Source organism: Microtus oregoni, unplaced genomic scaffold, assembly GCF_018167655.1.
Source record: "Microtus oregoni isolate MIOR12 unplaced genomic scaffold, Mior012 000016F_ref0000370, whole genome shotgun sequence".
In the NCBI taxonomy this organism is placed as follows: domain Eukaryota; kingdom Metazoa; phylum Chordata; class Mammalia; order Rodentia; family Cricetidae; genus Microtus; species Microtus oregoni.
Genome location: NW_024543075.1, coordinates 3,147,613 through 3,167,473, shown reverse-complemented (window position 1 = coordinate 3,167,473; position 19,861 = coordinate 3,147,613). Strand labels below are relative to the sequence as shown.

Genomic DNA, 19,861 nt, shown 5'->3' with positions numbered 1-19,861 from the left:
TCTTATGCATGGCTGAAAGATCTCCCAGTGGTGCCAGCATCAGCCTGAGGCTAACCTCAGAGATTGCCTGTGTGTTCCCATTAGCAGACCAGTGCTGCTCATTCCGGGACAACACTTAGTACCCTAAATCTACCGCTTTTGAAGATCAGGCCAGCTCTTTGAAGGGGGAGTGGTTCTGAGAGTTTGTTCTTACACTGGACATATGAACAGACCACAGTGTTCTCACTCCCCGTTGGTCTTCCCTGGTCATGCTGGAAAGAGAGGCCCTCCTTCAGCTGACACTATGACACCTAGGGTGGGCAGGGGCAAGCAGGTGACTGAAGGTGAAGGTGACATTTCACACCTAGGGTCTTGTTGACCTGGCACGTGGACTAATGCAGCTTCCACTGAGGTGCACAAGAAGTATAACCCACATCTGGAAAGTTCTGGGCCTGGGCCTCATTTCACCTCTTCCACCACCTTCCACCCACAGCACATCTTAAGGAAATACAAGGGTTTCATGCAAGAAAAGGAGGATCCCTTTAGGTCTGACCGCTTCCACTGCTGGCCTTAAGGCCATACAATTTTCAGAGGCTTTTTGGGATCCTAGGTGCCATGAAGCCCCTTGGCTCACAGCTTATCTTAAATATAGAAATGTCTGCAGCTAAGGTCTTGGAGGCACCAGGGGGCCCTGCCGCAGAGTGCCTCTGCTAGAGTTCATTGATCCTACTGTACTGGTGTCTACTGGCACACCGCAAAAATGTTGGCCCCTTTCTCACGGGAACAGAAACAGCAGGTAGAGAATGGCATCCAGGGCACTCTAGGTACTGCAGTGTACAGCTCTCTCGATCCGCATGAAGCGTTCCGCCTCATATGCAGAACACTACCTGTGTTCAGAGCTCTAGCCTGCTCATAGCACCCACGCTATATGCAGAACCTCAACGTAAAAGCAGCATCTCCACCCCGTCTGCAAAACCCGGCCCGCAAGCAGTATCCTCGCCAATGCTGAACATCCCCACCCTGCAGGGAGCACCTGTGCCTGGTGACCAGCACTCCAAACCTGCCTGCGGCACCCTACCACAGTTCAACGTCTGAGTTTTATATACAAAACTCTCGCGAGGGGCGGAAAACTCCTCCCAAAACCCAGGGGTGCAGGGAGAAACCCCCAGACCAGGGCGGCCACATGGACTTCTCCCTGAGGCCTGCTGCCTGCACCGCCCTAGCATTCCATTTAATGACAAGATCTCCGGCAGCGAGAGCACAGTCGGGAGGCTCCTGGCCCTAGCCTGGCCTCCACTTCGCCCCCGCCCCATCGACACCCCAATCTCGCCTTTCCCGGCCCAGCGGCCCAGCGCGCTCTTGGAGACTGGCGGGGCGGTCCAGGCGGACGGCGCTGATTGGACCATGGCTGTGATTGACAGCTGCAAGCACCACTTGTCACGGTAGCTGCGGCCGGTGGCGCCCGCTCGGGCTCGGCTCGGGCTCGGCGGCACTCGAAGCTGCTCGGCTGTTCGTCTGGGCTCGGCTGAGCGGCTCGGTTCGGTTGCTCGGCGGGGCTCGGCTGCACGGCCACGGACGGGCGTGCGCTGGGGGGCGCGGGGCGCGGGGCGCGGGCCTCGGAGGTGGCGGCGGAAGCCTGGTGCCCCCGCCCGCCGGGTTCTCTCAGAGAGGCAGAGAAGCATCCCCGCAGCCCGGCCTCACACGGGTGCGGCGGGCGCGGCGTGGGGGGCGGCGGGGGCGCAGAGCGGCGCGGCCCGCCCGGGGGCGCCGCTGGCCGGGTCAGCGCGGACGGCGCTTGGCGGACTCGGACGCACGGCTGGCCGGCCCCTCCCTGCCCGCGCGCCCGGGCGCCCACTCGCCGGCGCGGGGCCCGGGAGCGATGACATCGACGGGGAAGGACGGCGGCGGGGCGCAGCACGCGCAGTATGTGGGGCCCTACCGGCTGGAGAAGACGCTGGGCAAGGGGCAGACAGGTGCGTGCGCGCCGGCTGCTTGGGGCGCGGGCGGGGTCGGGGTGGGGGGCGGGCGCGCGGCCGCGGGGCCGGTGAGACCGTGCTGACCGGCCGGGCGGGGCTGAGGGAGGCCTCAGAGCAGGGATGCTGCAGGCCCGGCCCGGCGGCCGCGAACAATGGGCGGCGGTGCGCCGACGTCCGCCGCACTCCTGGGTCCCGTGGTGGAGCCCCGCAGCCCACCGGTTGCGGGCCGGCGGGCGCAGCCCAAGGGCACGCGGTGCGGCCTGGGGCGCACGGCGATTGGGGCTGCAGGAGCCGGGCCTGGCGGCTCCCGGCAGTCCCGCTGCAGGTGCGCGGCCCGGGGCCGCATTGTGCGCCCGAGCTAGCGCCGGGCCCATTGTGCCGCGGGAGGAGGGGGACGAGCGGGCGCCCATCTGCCGTCTGCCGCGCTAATAGGCATGCTGCCTGAGCAGCTGCGTCCCGGCTGCATGACCCCCACCTCCAGGCAACGGCCACCGCCCGGCAGGACCTGGCCTGGCTTTCCTAGCCCTGACCTCCGGCTCGGGTTGGGGGTGACAGCTCAGGAACCTTAGGAAAGCTGGACAGCGCCTTCTTCTGCACCCAGCCTCAAGCCTGTGCTTCTGCGACACTGGGCTTCCCTGGGGAGGTAGAGGGTGACAGTTCCTGGGCTTGAGCCATACATCCCCGTCTGACGGTTGGAACAGACCTGGGCCTACAGCAGAGACGAACCTCCACAAGAGTCCTCACTGTCTTTCGCTGGGCAGGTTCCATCTCTGCACAGCTTTCCCGTAGACTAGCAGAGAACCCGGCTACCTTGAATTTGGCCAGCTTTCTGGAACGGGCTGGGTTTAGTCAGCCCCCTCATCTGGTCAGCTAGGCGCATTCACACAGTCGTCTTTGTGGGAGGCTGGGACTCAGCCATTTTCTTTCTTCTCCCAGGACTGGCCTGTCTTCCGGCTGCCCAGAGGTCCAACTGGCACTGCCCACATCTCCTTTTCATTTGGAAAAGTTCCCCAGAGCCAGTGCAGGCTTGGGAGTGGAGGACAGCGGGAGGGTGCGGTGGGGGCTTAGGGGCCCTCTAGAAGCACCCCAGGGCTTCAGGGAGGCAGTGGTAAAGGCAATGTTTGGGAAGGAGATGAGCCAGGCTGAGTTCCCTTGGAGGCCTGCAACTGTGATGTCACGGAGGCATATATATATATATATTTGGACCCCAGAAGCTACATCTTCCCACCTTGGAGTCAACCCCTAAACTCAGCAGTCAACACCAAGTCACTGAGCAAGGGACTCGGGGCTGAGGGTAAGGCATAGGCAGGTGGTGTTCCATTGAGTTCCGGATATGCATGTTTCCTGGGATGAGCAACTGTAGTGTGTGAGAGAAGGGCCTGGAGCAGCAGAATGCAGGAGGCATTAAAATAATCTAATTATCTTACCAATAAAACGTTGTTATAAGAAGCCCTGGGCGTATAAGTGATGATAGCAGTGAATGATGCATGGTGCCTTGTGGACCCTGTGGGTAGGGGCTGGCTTCCCTGTTTTCTCTGTGGCGTTATATGGTCGTGTAGTTAATGGCACCATGATGGCCAGTGATCTAGAAGGACCCTGAGCAGCCTTGTTCCTGGGCCGTCTGGACACACCCTCTCTCCTGACTTCTGACCACCAGAGTGCCAATGTGCAGCCGAGGAGACTATTCATCATGTTTCATCATGTGTGTCTTCCCGCTCTGCTATTGAAAGGTCATCCTGGTGGATGTAGGTAGGTCCTGACTGTATTTGCTGGGCCTGGCCACTTAACACCAGATGCCAGCCGAATTGCTGTGTCTCAGCCTTCTGTGCTACCCCTGGATCAGGCAGAGTCCAACTTCTTGCCAGGAAAGCTTGATGGGGCGTGTGGGCTCGACTCTGTCCACTTCTGCCCTGCTTACATGCCGATCTGAGGGTTTCTCCTGGCATGACCACATGTCATGGGAACACACACACAGATGGCTCGCAGTTCCTACCCACCTGCTCATTTCAACACTAACCCTTGCTTCTTTCTGCTTGTATCTGCCTATCCACACATAAGCTGCTTCTTGGGGCTGTGGGATAGTCTGGTGGCAGTGAGCCTTGTGGAGTAGTGTAAGCACATTACCTAGAGGAAGACAGACCGCAAGATGTTGCCTCCATGGAGTTAGATGGGGTAGGGGGTATGTGGCTCCTCTATGCTTTCTGGAGCATCCAATCTGCCCCTTCTTTTGGACTACCCATGGGGCGGTGGCTTGGGCCCAGGGAGTTTCTCTTATCACTTTTGCTGGTGTTTGGCCTTGCACCTGGCTGCTGTAGCTGTGGTCATGCAGTCATCTCTCCTCCTGTTAAACTACCCTTGGAGGCCTTGAGTATATCCTCTGATGACTTTCCCCCTGGGTCCAGGTGCTGAGTGACATTGGAATGCTTGGAACCCTGACCAACAGAAGCTCTTCAGGAGATGGGGGGTTCCTGGGCTGGGCTGGGAATTCCAGGACTCTGCAGGACTTTCCCCTGATCTAAGATGCGCTTTTTCCCCCTAGTTCTTTCCAAACTTGGCCCCTACAGAGATGGGAGACAATCCCTCCCTTTGAAGGCACCCCTAGAGACTGAATTGGAATGGGAGATGCTTCAAGTCTAGGTAGCACCAGGACCAGAAGGAGGATTACATAGGCTGTGTAGCCTCACTACTCTTCTGCCCATGCTGGAGCTCTGCCTTCGTGGGCCCACAGCCCAGGAAGGCCTGTAGGATCCTGTCTTTGTCAGGATTTCTATAGCTGTGCTACACACCATAACCAAAAGCAACCTGGGGAGTACAGGGTTTATTTCAATTTACACATCACAGTCCATCAGGGAAGGGAGTCATGGCGAGAACTTAAGGCAAGGCAGGAATCTGGAAGCAGGAACTGAAGCAGAGGCTACGGAGAAATGTTGCTTACTGTTTTGCTCCTCATGACTTGTTCAGCCTGCTTTCTTATACCACCCCAGGACTGCCTACCCAAGAGTGGCATCACTCAGAATGGAATGGGCAATTATCATATTAATCGTTAACCAAGAAAATGGTTGTCTACAAGCCAATCTGGTGGGGGCATCTTTTTTCCTCAATTGATCTTCTCTCTCCCCAAATCTAGTCTGTGTCAAGTTGATGTAAAAACTAGCCAGCACAGACCTACTATAGGAGGTGATGACAGGGCCCCCTACCCTGCAAGAAGTGGTCAGTCAGGCCAAGAGAAGGGGATGAGTGGGGGATTGCCTTCAAGCTTACCTGAATGGGCTCACAGGTCAGTGGAGGGTCTGCCAGATTGAGAAACCTGAAATACCCATTTCACACTTACGAATGGCCTTTAAGAGGTTGGATGGGAGCCCTGATGACTGGCAGGCTACAGGGGAATCTTGAGGTAGAAGAAACTGTGAGGGTGGGATAGGTGGGCAAGGGGGGAGACAGGTGAGAAGGGAGATGGATGTAGAGAAACAGGTGAGGATGTAGCAGACCCGTAGGTGTCACAGGACCAGGAATGTTGATATTCATGGGTAGAGGGCAACACAGTGAACAGAAGCAGGATTGAAGGTGGCTGCTGGGACCAGGTCAGTTTTTGAAAGTCACGCAGTGAGTGAGTGGCTGCTGTGCCGGGCCCTGTAGATGAGCCATGCTGGTGAGGAGCTGAGGGGAAGCTGTGTGGGGCCAAGCCCCAGGGCCCCTCAAGCTGGGTGGAAAGGGCCTGGTGGCTTCTGCAGCGGTGAAAGTGGGTAGTATGTCGTGCCTAGTGATTGCCACTCACCAGGTTCATCTGGCTCCTGCTGTGAGTCCCTCGTGGAATTATACAGCCTTCTTCCACATCTGGCTCTGGCCATCTGACCTAGTTGTACAGATGAGGGTACCGTGGCTTCAGAACTAGCACTCTGTTAGAATTCTACTTATTGGGAACAGGGGATGATTTATCTCCTGCCCAGGGCCTTGTTCAGAGCTCAGATCAGGTGGTATGCAGGTCTGGGAGCTGCATGGGTCATGCAGCTCTCCTGCCTGTCTTCTGCCCTGCTCAGCTCCTCTCTGGCTAAACCTGGGCACTGCCAGCCCTCCTTTCACAGTTCATACTTGCTCAGGAGCTCCTATTCTCTCTGGGAGCTTTTCACAGGCAGCAGGACGCAGAGGCCAAGGAAGCGGAGGTGTGCTTGAAGGATAAGTGCTCTTGGTAGAGGTTGGAGAACCACAAGGGAACCATCCTGACCTGGCTCACTGAGGTGGCTCACAGTGCATCTGTGTCCCCATGCACATGGGTCTCTGCCTACTCTGATGAAAACTAGCATGAACCTTTCAGGGACCCTTGAACTTCCTGCCATGGGATGGGGTATGTTTGTACTGGAAAGGCACACTATAGGTGCTCACTCAGGATGTGCCGTGTTCCTGCACAGATCCTTCCTTGGTGTGCTCATGGGCCTCTCTTGTGTGGGCTTTGCCCAGGGCCTGGCTACACACCAGAGCCCTCGTGTAATAGGCCTATGAAGGGCTGACTTCCAGAGTGGGCCATGCCTAGGTCTCTGCCCTGCTGCTGCCCAGGGGAGAACTGTGTCTAGAAGCAGAGGCACAAACTGTCCTGTGCAGCTGTGCTGAAGTAGGTGCAGGCCTAGCCTTCGCCGAGGCTCGAAGCAGAATCAGCTCTTTCCACTGCTCTCCAGGCTTTGTTTCTGACAGATCATCAGCAGGTCTCAGAGGTGAATGCCATTGTGGCCAGCCATAGCCACCACAACAGTAGGCGGTGGGTGGGCTGAGGCTCTGGGGGCTCTAGGTCCCACCATATCCCTGGCTGTCTTTACTCTGATGGTAGCCAGACGTCGTCTGTGTCATTGGTGTGTAGATGCCCCTTAACTTGCCATGCACTGCCCTTCTCTGAGGCTAGTCAAGTCACCTGAACAGTAGGGTGAGGTTGGCAAGCCCTGTACCCCACCTGTTAGCAACACCAGCCAGGCCCATTCCTGGACACAGCCTGTCAAGTGTGTTCTGGTGCCCTGACCATTCTATCTGCCCTAGGTACTTCCCTGGTATTTGTGGAGTGTGCCAGGGAGAGCATATCACTTTAACCCCTTCTTACCTTGGTACCCTGCTTCTATACCACACAGTGGGCAGCTGGCCCTCCCCAGGATAGCCAGCAGCTATTATTAAGGGTGACTCATGTCACTAGAAAGTCCCATTTTCTGAACTCTGGCAGAGTAGTGAGGATACCTTCACAGTGACCTAGTGGGGGTATTTCTTTCAGAGAGTCTCAGGTTGTCCTTGGTGGATCAGGTCTGGAGGTCCCGTAGTCACCTGGAATTTAGTGGAGGCAATTCTATGCCACTGATTCTGAAGGCTGTATGCTGGCTGCTAACTATAGCAGAAGGGCTTTAGGCCTTTGACCTCATTTACAAATGGGTTTGGGAATGAGGTTTCCTTGGGACTTTTATGAAGCTCCAAAGCTGAATACAGTGTCTGGTAAGAGCAAGTAAGGGTGCCTGTCATGGCCCTTCTTGGGGATACTATGGTAGATGAGGGTCTCTTGGTGCTCCTCTGTTTGAAGGGATCCCTTATTTTGCCCTGTACTCTCTAGGAAGTTCATGGGCCCATAAGTGGGCTTCCTTGATTAGAAGTAAGACCTGAGCTCACCTGCTTAGTAGCTAATATGCCTGGTGACTCAGGTCCAAGCCTAACGTGGCCACAGCTGCCCACAGGCCTCCACAAGACCTTGCCCAGAGATGCTAGCTGAACCAGGCTGCCCAGGGTTCTGAACAGGATGGAGGCTGGGCTTTGACTTAGGCTTCAGGGACAAAGCACGGATTGTGCCAGAGGGGCCACCACTCAGGGCCCAGCCCGCTTGGTTCAGGCCTTGTTCTGTTGTTTCTGAAGGGTCAGTGTTCTGGATCCTAGCAGCTGGGAGCCAGCCCCGCCTGCTGGACAGTATCCTGAAAGTCCATCTGTTTGATAAGAAACCTCCCATTTTTTGCGGGTGGATTCTGGCATGCTAGTCACAGACTGGGTCTAGGGTCTTGTTCCAGGACTAGAGGTTGACAGCATCTTCTTGGGTGAGTGATCAATCCATGTAGAGTCTTCACTTCTTAATTGTGTGGGAGGATGTACGCACCTTCTCTGGGTAGCCACAGCATCCTTGTGAACCAGACCAGGGTCGAATGGATAGTTTGGGGACCTTGTGGTTCTGGGATGGCTAGAGAAGGCACAGAGCTGGTCCTGGAGCCGTTGGGAATTCTAGGTTCATTTATTTGGAGGCTCTCTGGCACAGAAAGTCTTTGGCCTTCTTGGGGATAGAAGTGCCTTGGGCACATTCACCCTGTAGTTGCCCACTCTGGGTCCTGGCCCTAGGGGCAGAGGCTTGAGGGCAGCTTGGACAGCTGCCTAAGGGCCAGTGACGCAAGTGGAGGCGGCTACACGTCAGCTGAGGCTCAGAGCCGTGGGCGGTGTGCGCAAGGAGGCTATGAATGTGGCTGTTGAGGGACAACTGCGCTTGGGAGCCCCAGTTACCCCAGCTGCCTACAACCCTTGTGAGGGTGAAAGTATCAGGATAGGAGTTGGGTGGTCGTGCCTGGGGGGCCCTCAGTGCCCAGGGAGTAGGTTGCTGGGTTTAATCTCGTGGCTGTGGGTCCTTGAGAACCTGTTCCAAGAGCCCATGGCCAGGGTGAAGCCAACTTGGTAAGATTACTGCCACATGAGTTGACTTGTTACAAGCTCTCCTGGGTTCCTGGGCCCCTGGATACTGATTTACTCAGCATGTGGCTTCTGTCCTCAACTGAGAGTTCTCTTGTCCTGACCACAAGTCCTCACCCAAGGAAAGATACTGGCCAGAGTGGGCCACTTTGAGGAATTATTGGTGCTGGGGTTGGGGAGGTTGTCCCTGAGGTGGAGGTCTTCATGCTCTGGGACTGGAGTCCATTGGACAGGTAAGGATTTGTTCAGCTTCCTCATGTGAAGCCCCTCCCTCAAATAAAAGAGCTGTGAATGCCACCCTCAACCTCACTTTCAGACACAGCCCCAGGCTTGTCTTGGTGTGATTAGTAGGCCCTTCAGAAGTGACCCAAATACCCAGAATGCCAACCCTTCTCATTTTAGACCATATTGAGGGGCACAGAATTTCGCTGGCTTTCGGAAGCGGCAGTGTCCCTCTATTCTGGCTGTTTCTGGATCTCATACACACAACATCAAGTAGGTTCCTAGTCTTTAGAGTCACATTGTGTCACCTTCCTTCAGGGCTGATGGGGCTGCAGACATGATCCCACTGACCTGACACTCCCCAAAGGCAAGTCCATCTCACGAGGAGCTGGGCAAGCCCTATCCTGTACTGCAGCAAGTAGTGTTTGTACCTGTCTGGAAGCCCTGGCGTCACGACTGTCCTATGGCAGAGTTTGTGTACCGTGTCTCTGGGCAGGTCTATCCCTAGGACTTAGTTAAGAGACCAGACTACAATAGGGAATTCTTTGTTCTTCATGACTATGTAGCATGTCTATGTACATGTCTATGTAGCAGTGGGGGTGAGACAATGAGAAGATGCCAGGGAGACCTTCTTAAATGGGACTGAGCAGTTCTGTGCCTCTTGATGTGTCAGTGACAACTTCAGGGTCAGTGATGTGCAGGCTAAAGGACCTGAGAAAGAAGGGGAAAGAAGATAAGTGGTTCTTTTTGCTTGTTTACCCCTTCCACCAAGGAGATTTTCCTGGAACCCTTGTTGGTGGAACAGCAGGCAGAGAGAGATGATGGGATTATGGTCATCTCTGCCTAGCCAAGGGGATTCTGGGCAGGCCCAGTCTCTTGAGACTCAGAATGGCACCTTTGCCACCTTCACAGGCTCTGGACTACTGAGCAGGCAGGCTGATTCTGTCTCTTCTCATGTGCCCGTGAAGTCTCAAGCAAATCCCTAGATTCCTACTGGTTTGAGCTCATCTCACTCTGACCCTGTCTCCAACATACTGGGCATTGGTGAAAGGGACTTGGGCAGCAAGCCGACAGAGGGTCTTCAGCTTAAAGGATGTCCTGTGGGATTTCTATTGTTTGGGGCTGTTATGGAAACTGTCCTGTGTTGGGTCAGTCCTGGATTATGGCATTGCCATGTAGGATGTAGAGGGGTCTCTAAAGCACAGTATGCCCCTTCTTGACATTCCCAGCTGCAACCCCCAGCAATGTGTACCCAGTTTTGCTTCAATCCTATTTATTTGGAAAGAAATCATACCTGGTAATGTTCCAGTGTATATATCAAAAAGACAGACTCGGAGGATCACAGAGCTGTTACCATCCCAGAAGTAACTCTCCTTCTAAAGCAGCATAAGCTGGTCCAGCACTTGAATGAGAGTAAAAAGCTTTCCAGGGCCTGAACCTCTTCCACTGACTGCTTGCATTTGCTGATCTGTTCCTCCGGAAACCTAGGTGGATGGATCTCTCAAGGGTGAGAGTGGCCTCTTTCTGGGCATTGGGATTGCCGTAGATCCAATCATCTGTCCTGAGCCTTTCAGCAGGTGTAGACAGAAGTATGGGTAGAAGGATGGCATCCCAGCTTAGGCCAGGTCTCTCAAACTCCTGTGTAATTGATGTCAGAGTTGTTGCTCAGAGCCAGCCTTCATATATGCCAGGCAGGGCAGCAGTGTCCCTCAGTGCCTACTGGCTCATGATACAGCTTCCATCTCCAGAGAGGAGGGCTTCCATGCAGTCAGAATGTGGTTTTATGAGCACCACTAGGGACACTACATTTCCAGCAGATGGACAGTGGGTGCAGTAGGCATGGAGCTGGGTTAAGCAAGCCAGCCTACCCAGGCCCCTTGCTCCAAGGCCCTACATCCTAGCACCTTTCTTCATGGAGCTCTTGTGCTAACGCACTGACTTATGGCTTCTGTGTGGCTCAGGAGGCTGTGCCAGGAGTTGGGAGGTAGTGGGCAGTGGCAATCATGGTCATATTGCCTGTCATCTAGCAGATGCAGGGAAACTGGCATGGGCATCCCTGGAGAATGAGTATTTTCATTGGCATTGGAGCTGCTGTTGTAGCAGGCTAAGCTTAGTGCCTGTGATACATGTCTAGATCACAGGTCTCTTGGGTATGCATGCAACTGTGGCAGTTTAGAAGAGAACACCTTTCCTCAGCCTGTTGTTAGTCCATGTATGGGAGGCGTCAGGGCTCAGGAGTCCCTGGGACTATTACCCTTCACCTGAGCAGCCCCAGACCCCTGCCCACCCTGTACTGAGAGCCCTTGGCTGCTGGGTGCCAGCATCTAGTGACCCTTGCCCACCCTACTTTTCAGAGAAAGCCTTTGGCAAAGCCAAGTGGTGCAGGGGCCTCAAATTCCTGGATCCTTCTTGGGGGATAGCCTCGGGCCTTCTGCTCTACTGTGGAGAATCTGCTCTAAGCTCCGCCTTTGCTTGTCACTCATTGGGAGCTGTCCAGCATAACTGTGCTGAAGTCTACAACTTCTGCCAGGTGGAGTTGGGGGGAGCGTGCTTCTGATAGCCTCTGGTCTTCAGTCCCAAGCTTTAGCTGGGCTGAGCTGTGTGAGGGACTCAGAGGTCTTTGGTGAGTTTCAAGATTTGTCTCCCAGATATGGCTTTGGGCTTTGTGATGGCCTTGAGTTGCTGTTGGGACATGGACCTGGCTATGGGCCAGTGGAAACTTACACATATTGGGCTTCCTGCTGCCAGTCCTGGCCTGGCCCGTGTGCTCAAGGGTGCTTGGTGCAGGCCTCCGACTGCCTCTGGAGGAGAACACTTCTCATTGGTACAGACTTTGACATTGGCTTCCTCACCAGGTGGTAGATCCTCCTGTGAATGGCTCTGACTGCAGGAGGATGTGGACATAGCCTTTCACGTGGGTATCTCGGGGCTGGGGTAGGTCTGCCATTGATGAGTGTGGCTTGTTTCAGAGTTCTGAGTGTGGATGGCATGCTAGGACGTGATGATGGTCTTGGGTAGCTGTTGGGACGTGAAGTGAGGAGAGACTGACTGTAGGCCAGGCTGATTTCCTGCACCCTACCCATGGAGGTGAGAGGTTACTAGTGCTCGCTTCTGGCTGCTCCAGCCCAAGTCCTTCATTTCCTCAGGGCTTGATCCTAGGCCAGCTCTACTGGCTCCTTGCACACAGTGTCCATCTTTCCTGTCACCTCCCTCAGGCTAACTGGGAGATGGGAATTCCTGGAAACAGGTGACATTTGCAATAAGGAGAGGCCTTGGGGGTCTCAGGAGGGACTGCTGAGCCAGAAGATTCATGAAGAACCAGCTGCAGGGGTATCTATAAAGAAGCGGGCTCATCTCATATTGGAAGATTGTGGGTGCCAAACCCCAAATCTCAGAGGACTTACAAGCAGTCTGACAGCACACAGTAACTGCCACAGCTGTGTTCGCTGAAAGAGCTCACAAGCCCACTGTCCTGTCCCATTCTTGGAAGGATATATTGAGGGCTATCCCAGGCTGCAAATTGGAAATCCAGTGACATCAGGACCCAGTGTCTGTGGGGAAGGGGTTATGCTATAGGCTTGGCATAGGCACTTGGTAGTCCCATTGTCCCCCAGAGCTTGGCTTACTGTCCTAGACACACTGACAAATGCAGGCAGGAGTGGGTTTGCAGGAGTACCCTTGCCCCAACCCCTCTCCTGTGTCATGCTGCTTTCCCTGATACACATACCTCTGGGGTCTATGTACTTCCTGCATGTACCCTAGCATCATCTGGAGAAGAGGAACACAGAGCCTGGTTAGGTCACTTTGGGGTCAGTGGCAGTTGTTCTCAGGCCTGAGAAGGGAGGATGATGGCTCCCACCCCTGGCTACATTGTCTTTGTTTCATAGACCACTGTTGGGATCTCTGCCTTGGATCTTTTGTTGCGGTGCTGGGATGACAGTTCCACCAGGGAGAACTCTTGTGGGTCCTGAGCTGATAGGGTACCACTTTCCCTACTACAGCAATGCTGGTTGGACATGTGCTAGTCGGATGCTCTTGAAGCCGCTCTTTTGCTGGCAGATGCATGGCTGGGGTGGGAGGAGGGGGATCTCTACAAGTAATTACCAGCCTGCAGGCTCATTCATGCTGCCAAGGCTGGGTCTGACTGCCCAATGTGCTTTGACCCACTCTCTAGATGGAAGCTTCCAGAGCTAGTGCTCTTCTCCAGCCCTTCAGAAGCACCTGCATTTCCTACAGCGTTTTCCTCCAGGCTTCAGCTACTCTGGGAGGCTTGCCAGGGTCAGATGGCTTGCCTCCTGACCTCCAGCACCCCAAGGCCTTTAGGGCTATGGGACTTGAGGTGTGGTGATCAGCTCCTTCTAGCAGGCCTCTCTTCTCTATGCCCGTGCCTCTCACTGTCTGCCTTCCCAGCTCTGCTCGCATTTGCAACACCATGCTCTTCCTGGTCCTTCCTCCTCTGTCCCAGCCTCTCCAGGGGCTCCCTCCCAGAACTGTGGACTTAAGAGTGGGTGTATGAGGACAGAGCCAGCCAGATGGCCCTGCCTAGTGCCCAGGAGGCAGACACGGGAATAGAGACCCCTCTGCACAGACTCAGGCCTTCTGATATCAGGTTCTAGCATCGATTGGGAACTGGGATGAGGACAAGGGAGAGCTCTTGGGACAAGGCAGCCCCCAACCTGAGTGGCAGCCTGGAGAGGAAGAGGTGGCTGAGGCAGACATAATGCTGGGCTTCTCAGTTGGACACTAGCTCAGTGATACTTGGGGACAGATGCTGCTGTTTAGAAGTACTGAGTGTGGGCCGGCAAACTCTGCCTCTCTCCTCTCCCTGTCCTTCCTGACCGCTGCCCACTAAGCAGATTCTATTATTACCTTACTGCAGATTACTGGCCTCCTGCTTGAGGATGGACGGGCAGGCACTGCTGCGGGGGTGGGGCCAGTGTTTCTGTCCCTGACAGCAGGTGACTGCAGGACTCAGCGTGACTCCCTTCCCTGACAGTGGCCTCCCATCAGCATTGTAGGCCAGGCATGGGTCCATCTGTCCCTGTCTCTGATTATCTGGGCAGCGTGTCCCCCTGGTGGGGGGAGGGGTTCCTGAACTGTGTATGTTTTCTCAAGGGAGGTTGCTTCCCTGGACATGAGAGTAGTACTGGCCAGGCTGCCTCCCTTTCCTTGGCTATAAGGACACCTAGGCAACAGCTGGACTCCTCAGCTTCCTCTTAGTTCATAGGTTCTGTCTTAGTTTACTGCTTTGTGGATTCTTGCCACAGGGATGGTACAGCGCAGGCATGGGGTGAACACTGGCTAAGTGACATGGAGGAAGGCGGAGGCAGGTGAGTCCCATCTAAATGGAGTAGATTTGCCTATTCTGGCCCATTGGTGCTCATAGCCGCCAGTAGTAATGGGCAGAAGCATCCCTGGAAAGATTAAGGATCGAGGCCTTTTCTGCCCTTGAATTTCTCAAGGAGTTACTAGGGTTCTGCTGGTGAGAAAGCCCAGAGTGTCCTGCCAGGACCTCACATGCTTGTGGAGGATGCTGCTAAGGGACACTCATGGCTGATTGTGAAGGAGCTAGTGGAATTGGGACATCTGTAGGTTTTGCAAGTTGTCTTTAGTAATGTCTGGGTTTCTGGGAGAACATTTGGGTGGCCCATCGCTGGCTGTCAGAGGACCTGAGTGAAAAGCCTGCAAGATGTTCAGATGGGGAGACCTGGAGCCTTCTGCTTTAGAATGTGGCTTGAGGGTGTATGCAGATCTGCAGGCCTGTGTATCTGTGTGTGCACGTGTTTGTCTGTGTCCTATGTTTTGTAGGCTTGTGTACCTATGTACATGTAGGCATGTGTGAAAGTGTGTACAAGGTGTGTGTGTGTGTATGTGTGTGTGTGTGTATGTGTAGAGCTGAACTCTCATGTCTCCCTGTGTGTGGGATGACAGTCAGAGACTCCCTGGGGCTTCCCAAGGAAGGCATCCCCAACCTCATCACCATGGCAACCCCATTGCCCATCCCTTGGGCACTGAAGGGGTGGGGCCTGGCAGGTGCAAAGCAGGAGATAGCAGCTACAGAACTCAGCTCTGCCAACACCGGGGAGCATGGGAGTGGATATCTGTCTGGACTCCCACAGTCAGGCCTGCAGGCTGTAATTGCTCCTTCCAGGCCCCCGCCTTCCCAGAGCATTACAGACTGTCCATCTCTGTAATCCTGCATCTCTGCCCTGCCTGTCCTGTCCCTCAGAAGCTAGGCAGCTGCTGGTCAGAGTACTACCACTAGCTGTGTCTCCTTTACTGTACCACGGTCTGCATGCAGGAGGTGGGGATCTGCCCTCACGTTCATGGAGGCCAATGGGTATTCCCAGTGTTGGATCCCTAGGTGTGGGCATCAACCCCCTTCACTCTATCAGGCTCCACCTGGCCCCTGCTCATTGTTCCACCTTTACCCTAAACATACCTTCCAGGAAAATGCTGCTCCGTCAGAACCTTCTCCTTCTGGGGTCTCTAGGCCTGCCACTCTGAAAGCAGCTCAGCCGGTGGCCTAATCGCCTGCTTCCATTCCCTAGGTCCTGCACCTAGGGAGGGAAGAAGAGCAAGGTCTCCTTAACTAGGACACCAGCTTAGATGAACGGTTCACTCAATTGAATTACTGAATAGATAAGGGATTTATCAAAAATACCTCATCGGGATAATTTTGCAGTATTGAATTGCGGAGCCCAGTTAATAGAAGTGTAATGTGATCATCTGGCACTGTGGAGTGGGAGGTCCTCTCCAACCTCTAGGGACGTGCCTCAGCAGGAAGGGAGTTCCCAGACCTGGCTGAGTCTCCAGCATGGATAACAGAAGTGGCGTACGGGGAATGCCCTGCTAGATTCCTTGTGTGCCCTGAAATTCCCAGTTTCATAGCACTTGTGACCCCAGATAAGGGTGCTAGGGGAAGGTTGCCCAACATGAGGGGACTGCAGAGGATGCCCGTGGTGCACACTAGTGGGGGATTGAGGCCTCCACATGGGTTCTTGTACAATCCTTTCTGCTGCTGGGCTTCTGTGGGGGTGTACATGGGGTTAACACTCTGCTACAAGTTCTTGGCCCCTCTTCCTCTATGAATGGAAGACATGGAACTGTCCCCCATCCCTCACATAGGGTATTGATGGTAGATCTTGGAATGTGCCAGGAACCTAGATCCTTTAACCATAAAGTCCAGCTCTCAGGACACCCCTCCCCCAACATCCCCATAGCCTCTCAAACCCTCTCCTCCAGGACCTGTAGTCTGCTTTTTCTTCTTGCCAATGTGGAGTATTTTATTGTGATACCCAGTTCATGGCCTGGCCTAGATTTCCTTGAGCCTCCTCCACTGTGGGGCTTACAGTTTGCTATGGGGTACTTCCTCAGTCTAGTCCTTGTTTTTCATTCTTACACATGTTTATGGTCCTACTCTTAGTACTCTTAGTGCCCTTACGGAGGCTCACCTACCCATCCTGAATCCTGGCGTTAGGGGGTTGGTGTTCAGTGCCTGGACCACATGTCAATGCACATAAGGGGCCTGGAGCAGAGCCCAGGGCAGAACTGATGGAGGAAGGTCATTGGCTAATAAAGGAACTGCCTTGGCCCATTTTATTGGTTGAAAGATAGGTGGGAGGAGTAGGCAGAACAGGACGCTGGGAGGAAGAGGAAGTGAGGTCAGTCTCGACAGCTCTCCTCTCGGGAGCAGACGCCTGAGAGAGACGCCATGCCCCGCTCCCGGGATGAAGCTCCGACCCAGGATGGACATAGGCTAGAATCTTCCTGGTAAGCGCACCTTGGGGTGCCATACACAGATGATTAGAAATGGGCTAAATTAATATGTGAGAATTAGCCTAGAAGAGAATGGGCCAAGCAGTGTTTAAATGAATACAGTTTGTGTGTTGTTATTTCGGGCATAAGCTAGCCGTGCGGGCGGCTGGGGTGCTGGGGACGCAGCCCCACCACCCATATTACTACACAGAACTATTGAAACAACTGTAGAGAATCCATGTCCTTATTGTCCCTTAGCTTGAGTACATGCTTATTGCCAGACCCGAGTGCTGTAGCCAGTTGTCAGGCTTGGGTGTTGGGTCTCACCCACTGGAGACACCCACACTACCAGTCCAGTATTGACTATGAATCTACCTGCAGACCTTAGCCTGGCCTCAGAGTTAAATCCAAGTCAAATCTTTTCTCCTGCTTCTCATGCTGACTCCATCTTGGGAACAAGAGAGCCTTTGGAAGAGCTGGACTGGTGGCTGGGCCCCTGGAGAGGTGGCCTTGCCTAGGCTACAGATGTGATGCTTGTTTTTTTTTTCTTATTCCTCTGTCACTTTATGTCTTCCTTTACACAAAAATTTTCCCCCTTTCCTGAAAGTCTGTTCTAATACCTGAGGGGATAACCTGGTCTTGGAGCATTCTGAACTCTGGTCAGAGTTCAGAGCCTGTCCTAGATGTATTGGCAGGTGAGGACAGTTTCTCCATGAAACTTCCCGGGCTGGGCATGTGGAGCCACTTAGCTCAGGTGTTAGGCCATCTACATCTCATTGGAGAATTACCTGTCATAGCCTTATGGGTGCTGGTGATGTCCTGACTCACACCAGCCTGTCACTCTGTGTGTTTAGATTGTAGAAGTCATACTAACGTCCATGTGTTGTTCCAAAGGCTGGGATAATGTGCCATGCTAACCAGTTTGTGAAGTGGCAGAAGGCAGACCTTGACAGTGATGGAACTTGGCTATGGTTGCAAAGAATGCAAGGATACTTTGGGGGGCGGGGGCGTGAAGGCTGTGTAGGCTTTCCTGATTGGCTGATGACTTAGTACATGAGTGCTAAATACAAGATCAAATGAGTTTGAATTTCTTGTAGCTGTTGTAAGTCAAGTCTATTGAGAGTGCTATGGGATGTAGGTGAGGTGGGAATGCTGGACAGCAAGTCTCAGTGTGTGGAGGTACACATCAACAGTTCAAAACAGAAGACAGGGACTGTGAAGACCCTAGGGATGGATCCATATCCTCTTCCCTCTTACCACTTGTCATGCAGCCTTTGTAGTTTTTGAGATTCGGGTGTCTTATAGTAGGGATGCCCTTGCTTTCTTTGCCGTAGAGTGGCATGCACTTCAGAGTGATGCTGGGAAGACCTGTGCAGCATACTGGTGGATTGTTGGCTGCCGTGGGTCCTGGACAGTAATGAGTCCCCAATGTTAAGCACAGATGGGTACTGGGTGTCTCCTTTATTCTTTGGGCCACTGGAAGTTTTATGGGTAGCAGACATAAAAGGAGCCATATTCTCTGACTTTGGGGGCTGGCATTATCCATGAACCTCAGCCAGGATGTCCTTGGGCACCCCTTCTTTTGGGTGTTGGCAGATGAGGGCACAGCAAGGGACCTGGGTCAATGGACAGTTGAAACTCAGTGGCCAGGAAAGTGTCTGGGGCACAGTGGGGACCAGAACCTAACCCCAATGAAAGGAGGCAGGAATAAAAGGGGAGCCTTAGATGCTCCTGCCTTATCGCTCCTGTAACCATGGCAACAGATGGAGGTTTAGAAGAAGAGAAGGAGGACTCTATATGAGGTGCCTGAGATTTGGAGACAGGGATACTCCAAGGATCATTCAAGAGGGAGGGATATGACCTCAGGACCTCTTCTCGGGGCCATTGACCCCCAAGACTTGTGAGTGGGCTTTACTCATGAGCCTCTCTTTTTTTTTAAAGCACTTTTCAGCCCCATTCTGATTTCAGAATGGCAGATTGGGAAGGGTTTCATGCTTCCACCTGGAGAGCTTCTGTTGAAGTGAACATCAGGGCAGAGAGATTGACAGTGGACATGACTCTTTCACACACCCTGAAGCCAGGAAAATGCCTCCCTGGGACACCAACCTCACCCATAGATAGTCATGTCCCAGGTGTCTCTGAGTCCTTCCTCCCCTCCTCCCCAGAGAGTTTCCTGGCCTGACCTGGCAGGTAGAGCTGGGCTGAGGAGTACCACCTGGCTATTCTCCCAGGCTCAGCCTTCAGTACTCTGATCTCTTCAAGGCTGGGCTAAGGATAGACATGCAGGTTTGGACCAACATTTGGAACATTTACAGCCTGTGAAAGTTCATATTGGTGCATGAGGGGGTGAGAGAGGGAGTTGAGCTTCTGGGAAGGCCTAGACAAATTCCTGAGCAAACAGTGGGAACTTTCACCGTGGAGAGGAAGACCAGCCCTTGTCAGCTGTTGCATTCCCAAGTACTGTGGGAGCTTGGCACTTGAGCTGAGGCCTTGGGCCTCTGGGGAGGAGGGCATCACTGGCTATAAGCCTGACCTTGGTACCCAGGAGCAACTTGCCAACCTGGTTTGGCTTTAGAAACCCCTACCTGCCTTTCCCTCTGGAGCACAGCCTCTAGCCCCAGTGTTTTTTCTCTGCTGCATCAATAGTCAATGAACTGAGGTATGGCTTCCTTAGGTGAGGTGCAGTGGCAAGGGAGTAGGCACCTCAGAGGGGATCAGAAAGGAAGGGGGGTGGTGTCAGTGCTCAATTGGAGACAGTGGTAAGGATCCCATGGTAGTTTCTACCTTGGATCCAACACTGCCCACCTGCCTAGTGTAGTCGGTGGGGCCTAGACTACACAGTGACACAGTGTTCTACCATGACTGTGGCTCCCAGGCCACCACCATGTGGTCCCTCATTCTCCAGAGTTGGATATAGGTCATGATCTCCTTGGACCCCAAACAGCAAAAGATAGTATATAAGCTTACCTGCCAGCCAATGCATGATCCTCCGCTACATGCCCCTTCCTCCCTGCCACAAGCCTGGTTGGTGTTCTAGCCGGGTCTCCCAGGGAGGATGGTAGAGTGGGTATCTGTCTCATAGCTACCCCAACTCACACTAAGGCTGGAACCAGTTGGCTATATTGGCTATAAGCACCCCTGGTGGTCCTGTACTCCACTGTAGACAGGGCTCTCTCCAATTTCCAGTCTACTGCGTTAGATGACTTCACTAGGACATGGTAGAGACGAGCACATGCCAA

General features: G+C 54.0%; 1 protein-coding gene across 19 annotated transcripts in view; it reads left to right on the top strand.

Moving 5' to 3' along the window:
• Window positions 1-1,518: 1,518 nt before the first annotated feature.
• Window positions 1,519-19,861, top strand: part of Brsk2 (BR serine/threonine kinase 2) — a 52,763-nt gene continuing 34,420 nt past the window's right edge. For 6 of the 19 annotated variants that reach the window (XR_005975767.1, XR_005975768.1, XR_005975769.1 and 3 more), the window contains exon 1: window positions 1,523-1,952. Coding sequence is in view for 15 of the 19 variants with exons in the window: in XM_041666313.1 (XP_041522247.1) it covers window positions 1,859-1,952 (94 nt within the window). In the remaining 4 variants the exon portion in view is untranslated. Of the gene's footprint in view, window positions 1,953-19,861 lie in introns of all 19 variants that reach the window. The other 13 variants (XM_041666300.1, XM_041666305.1, XM_041666303.1 and 10 more) reach the window with 6 other exon arrangements.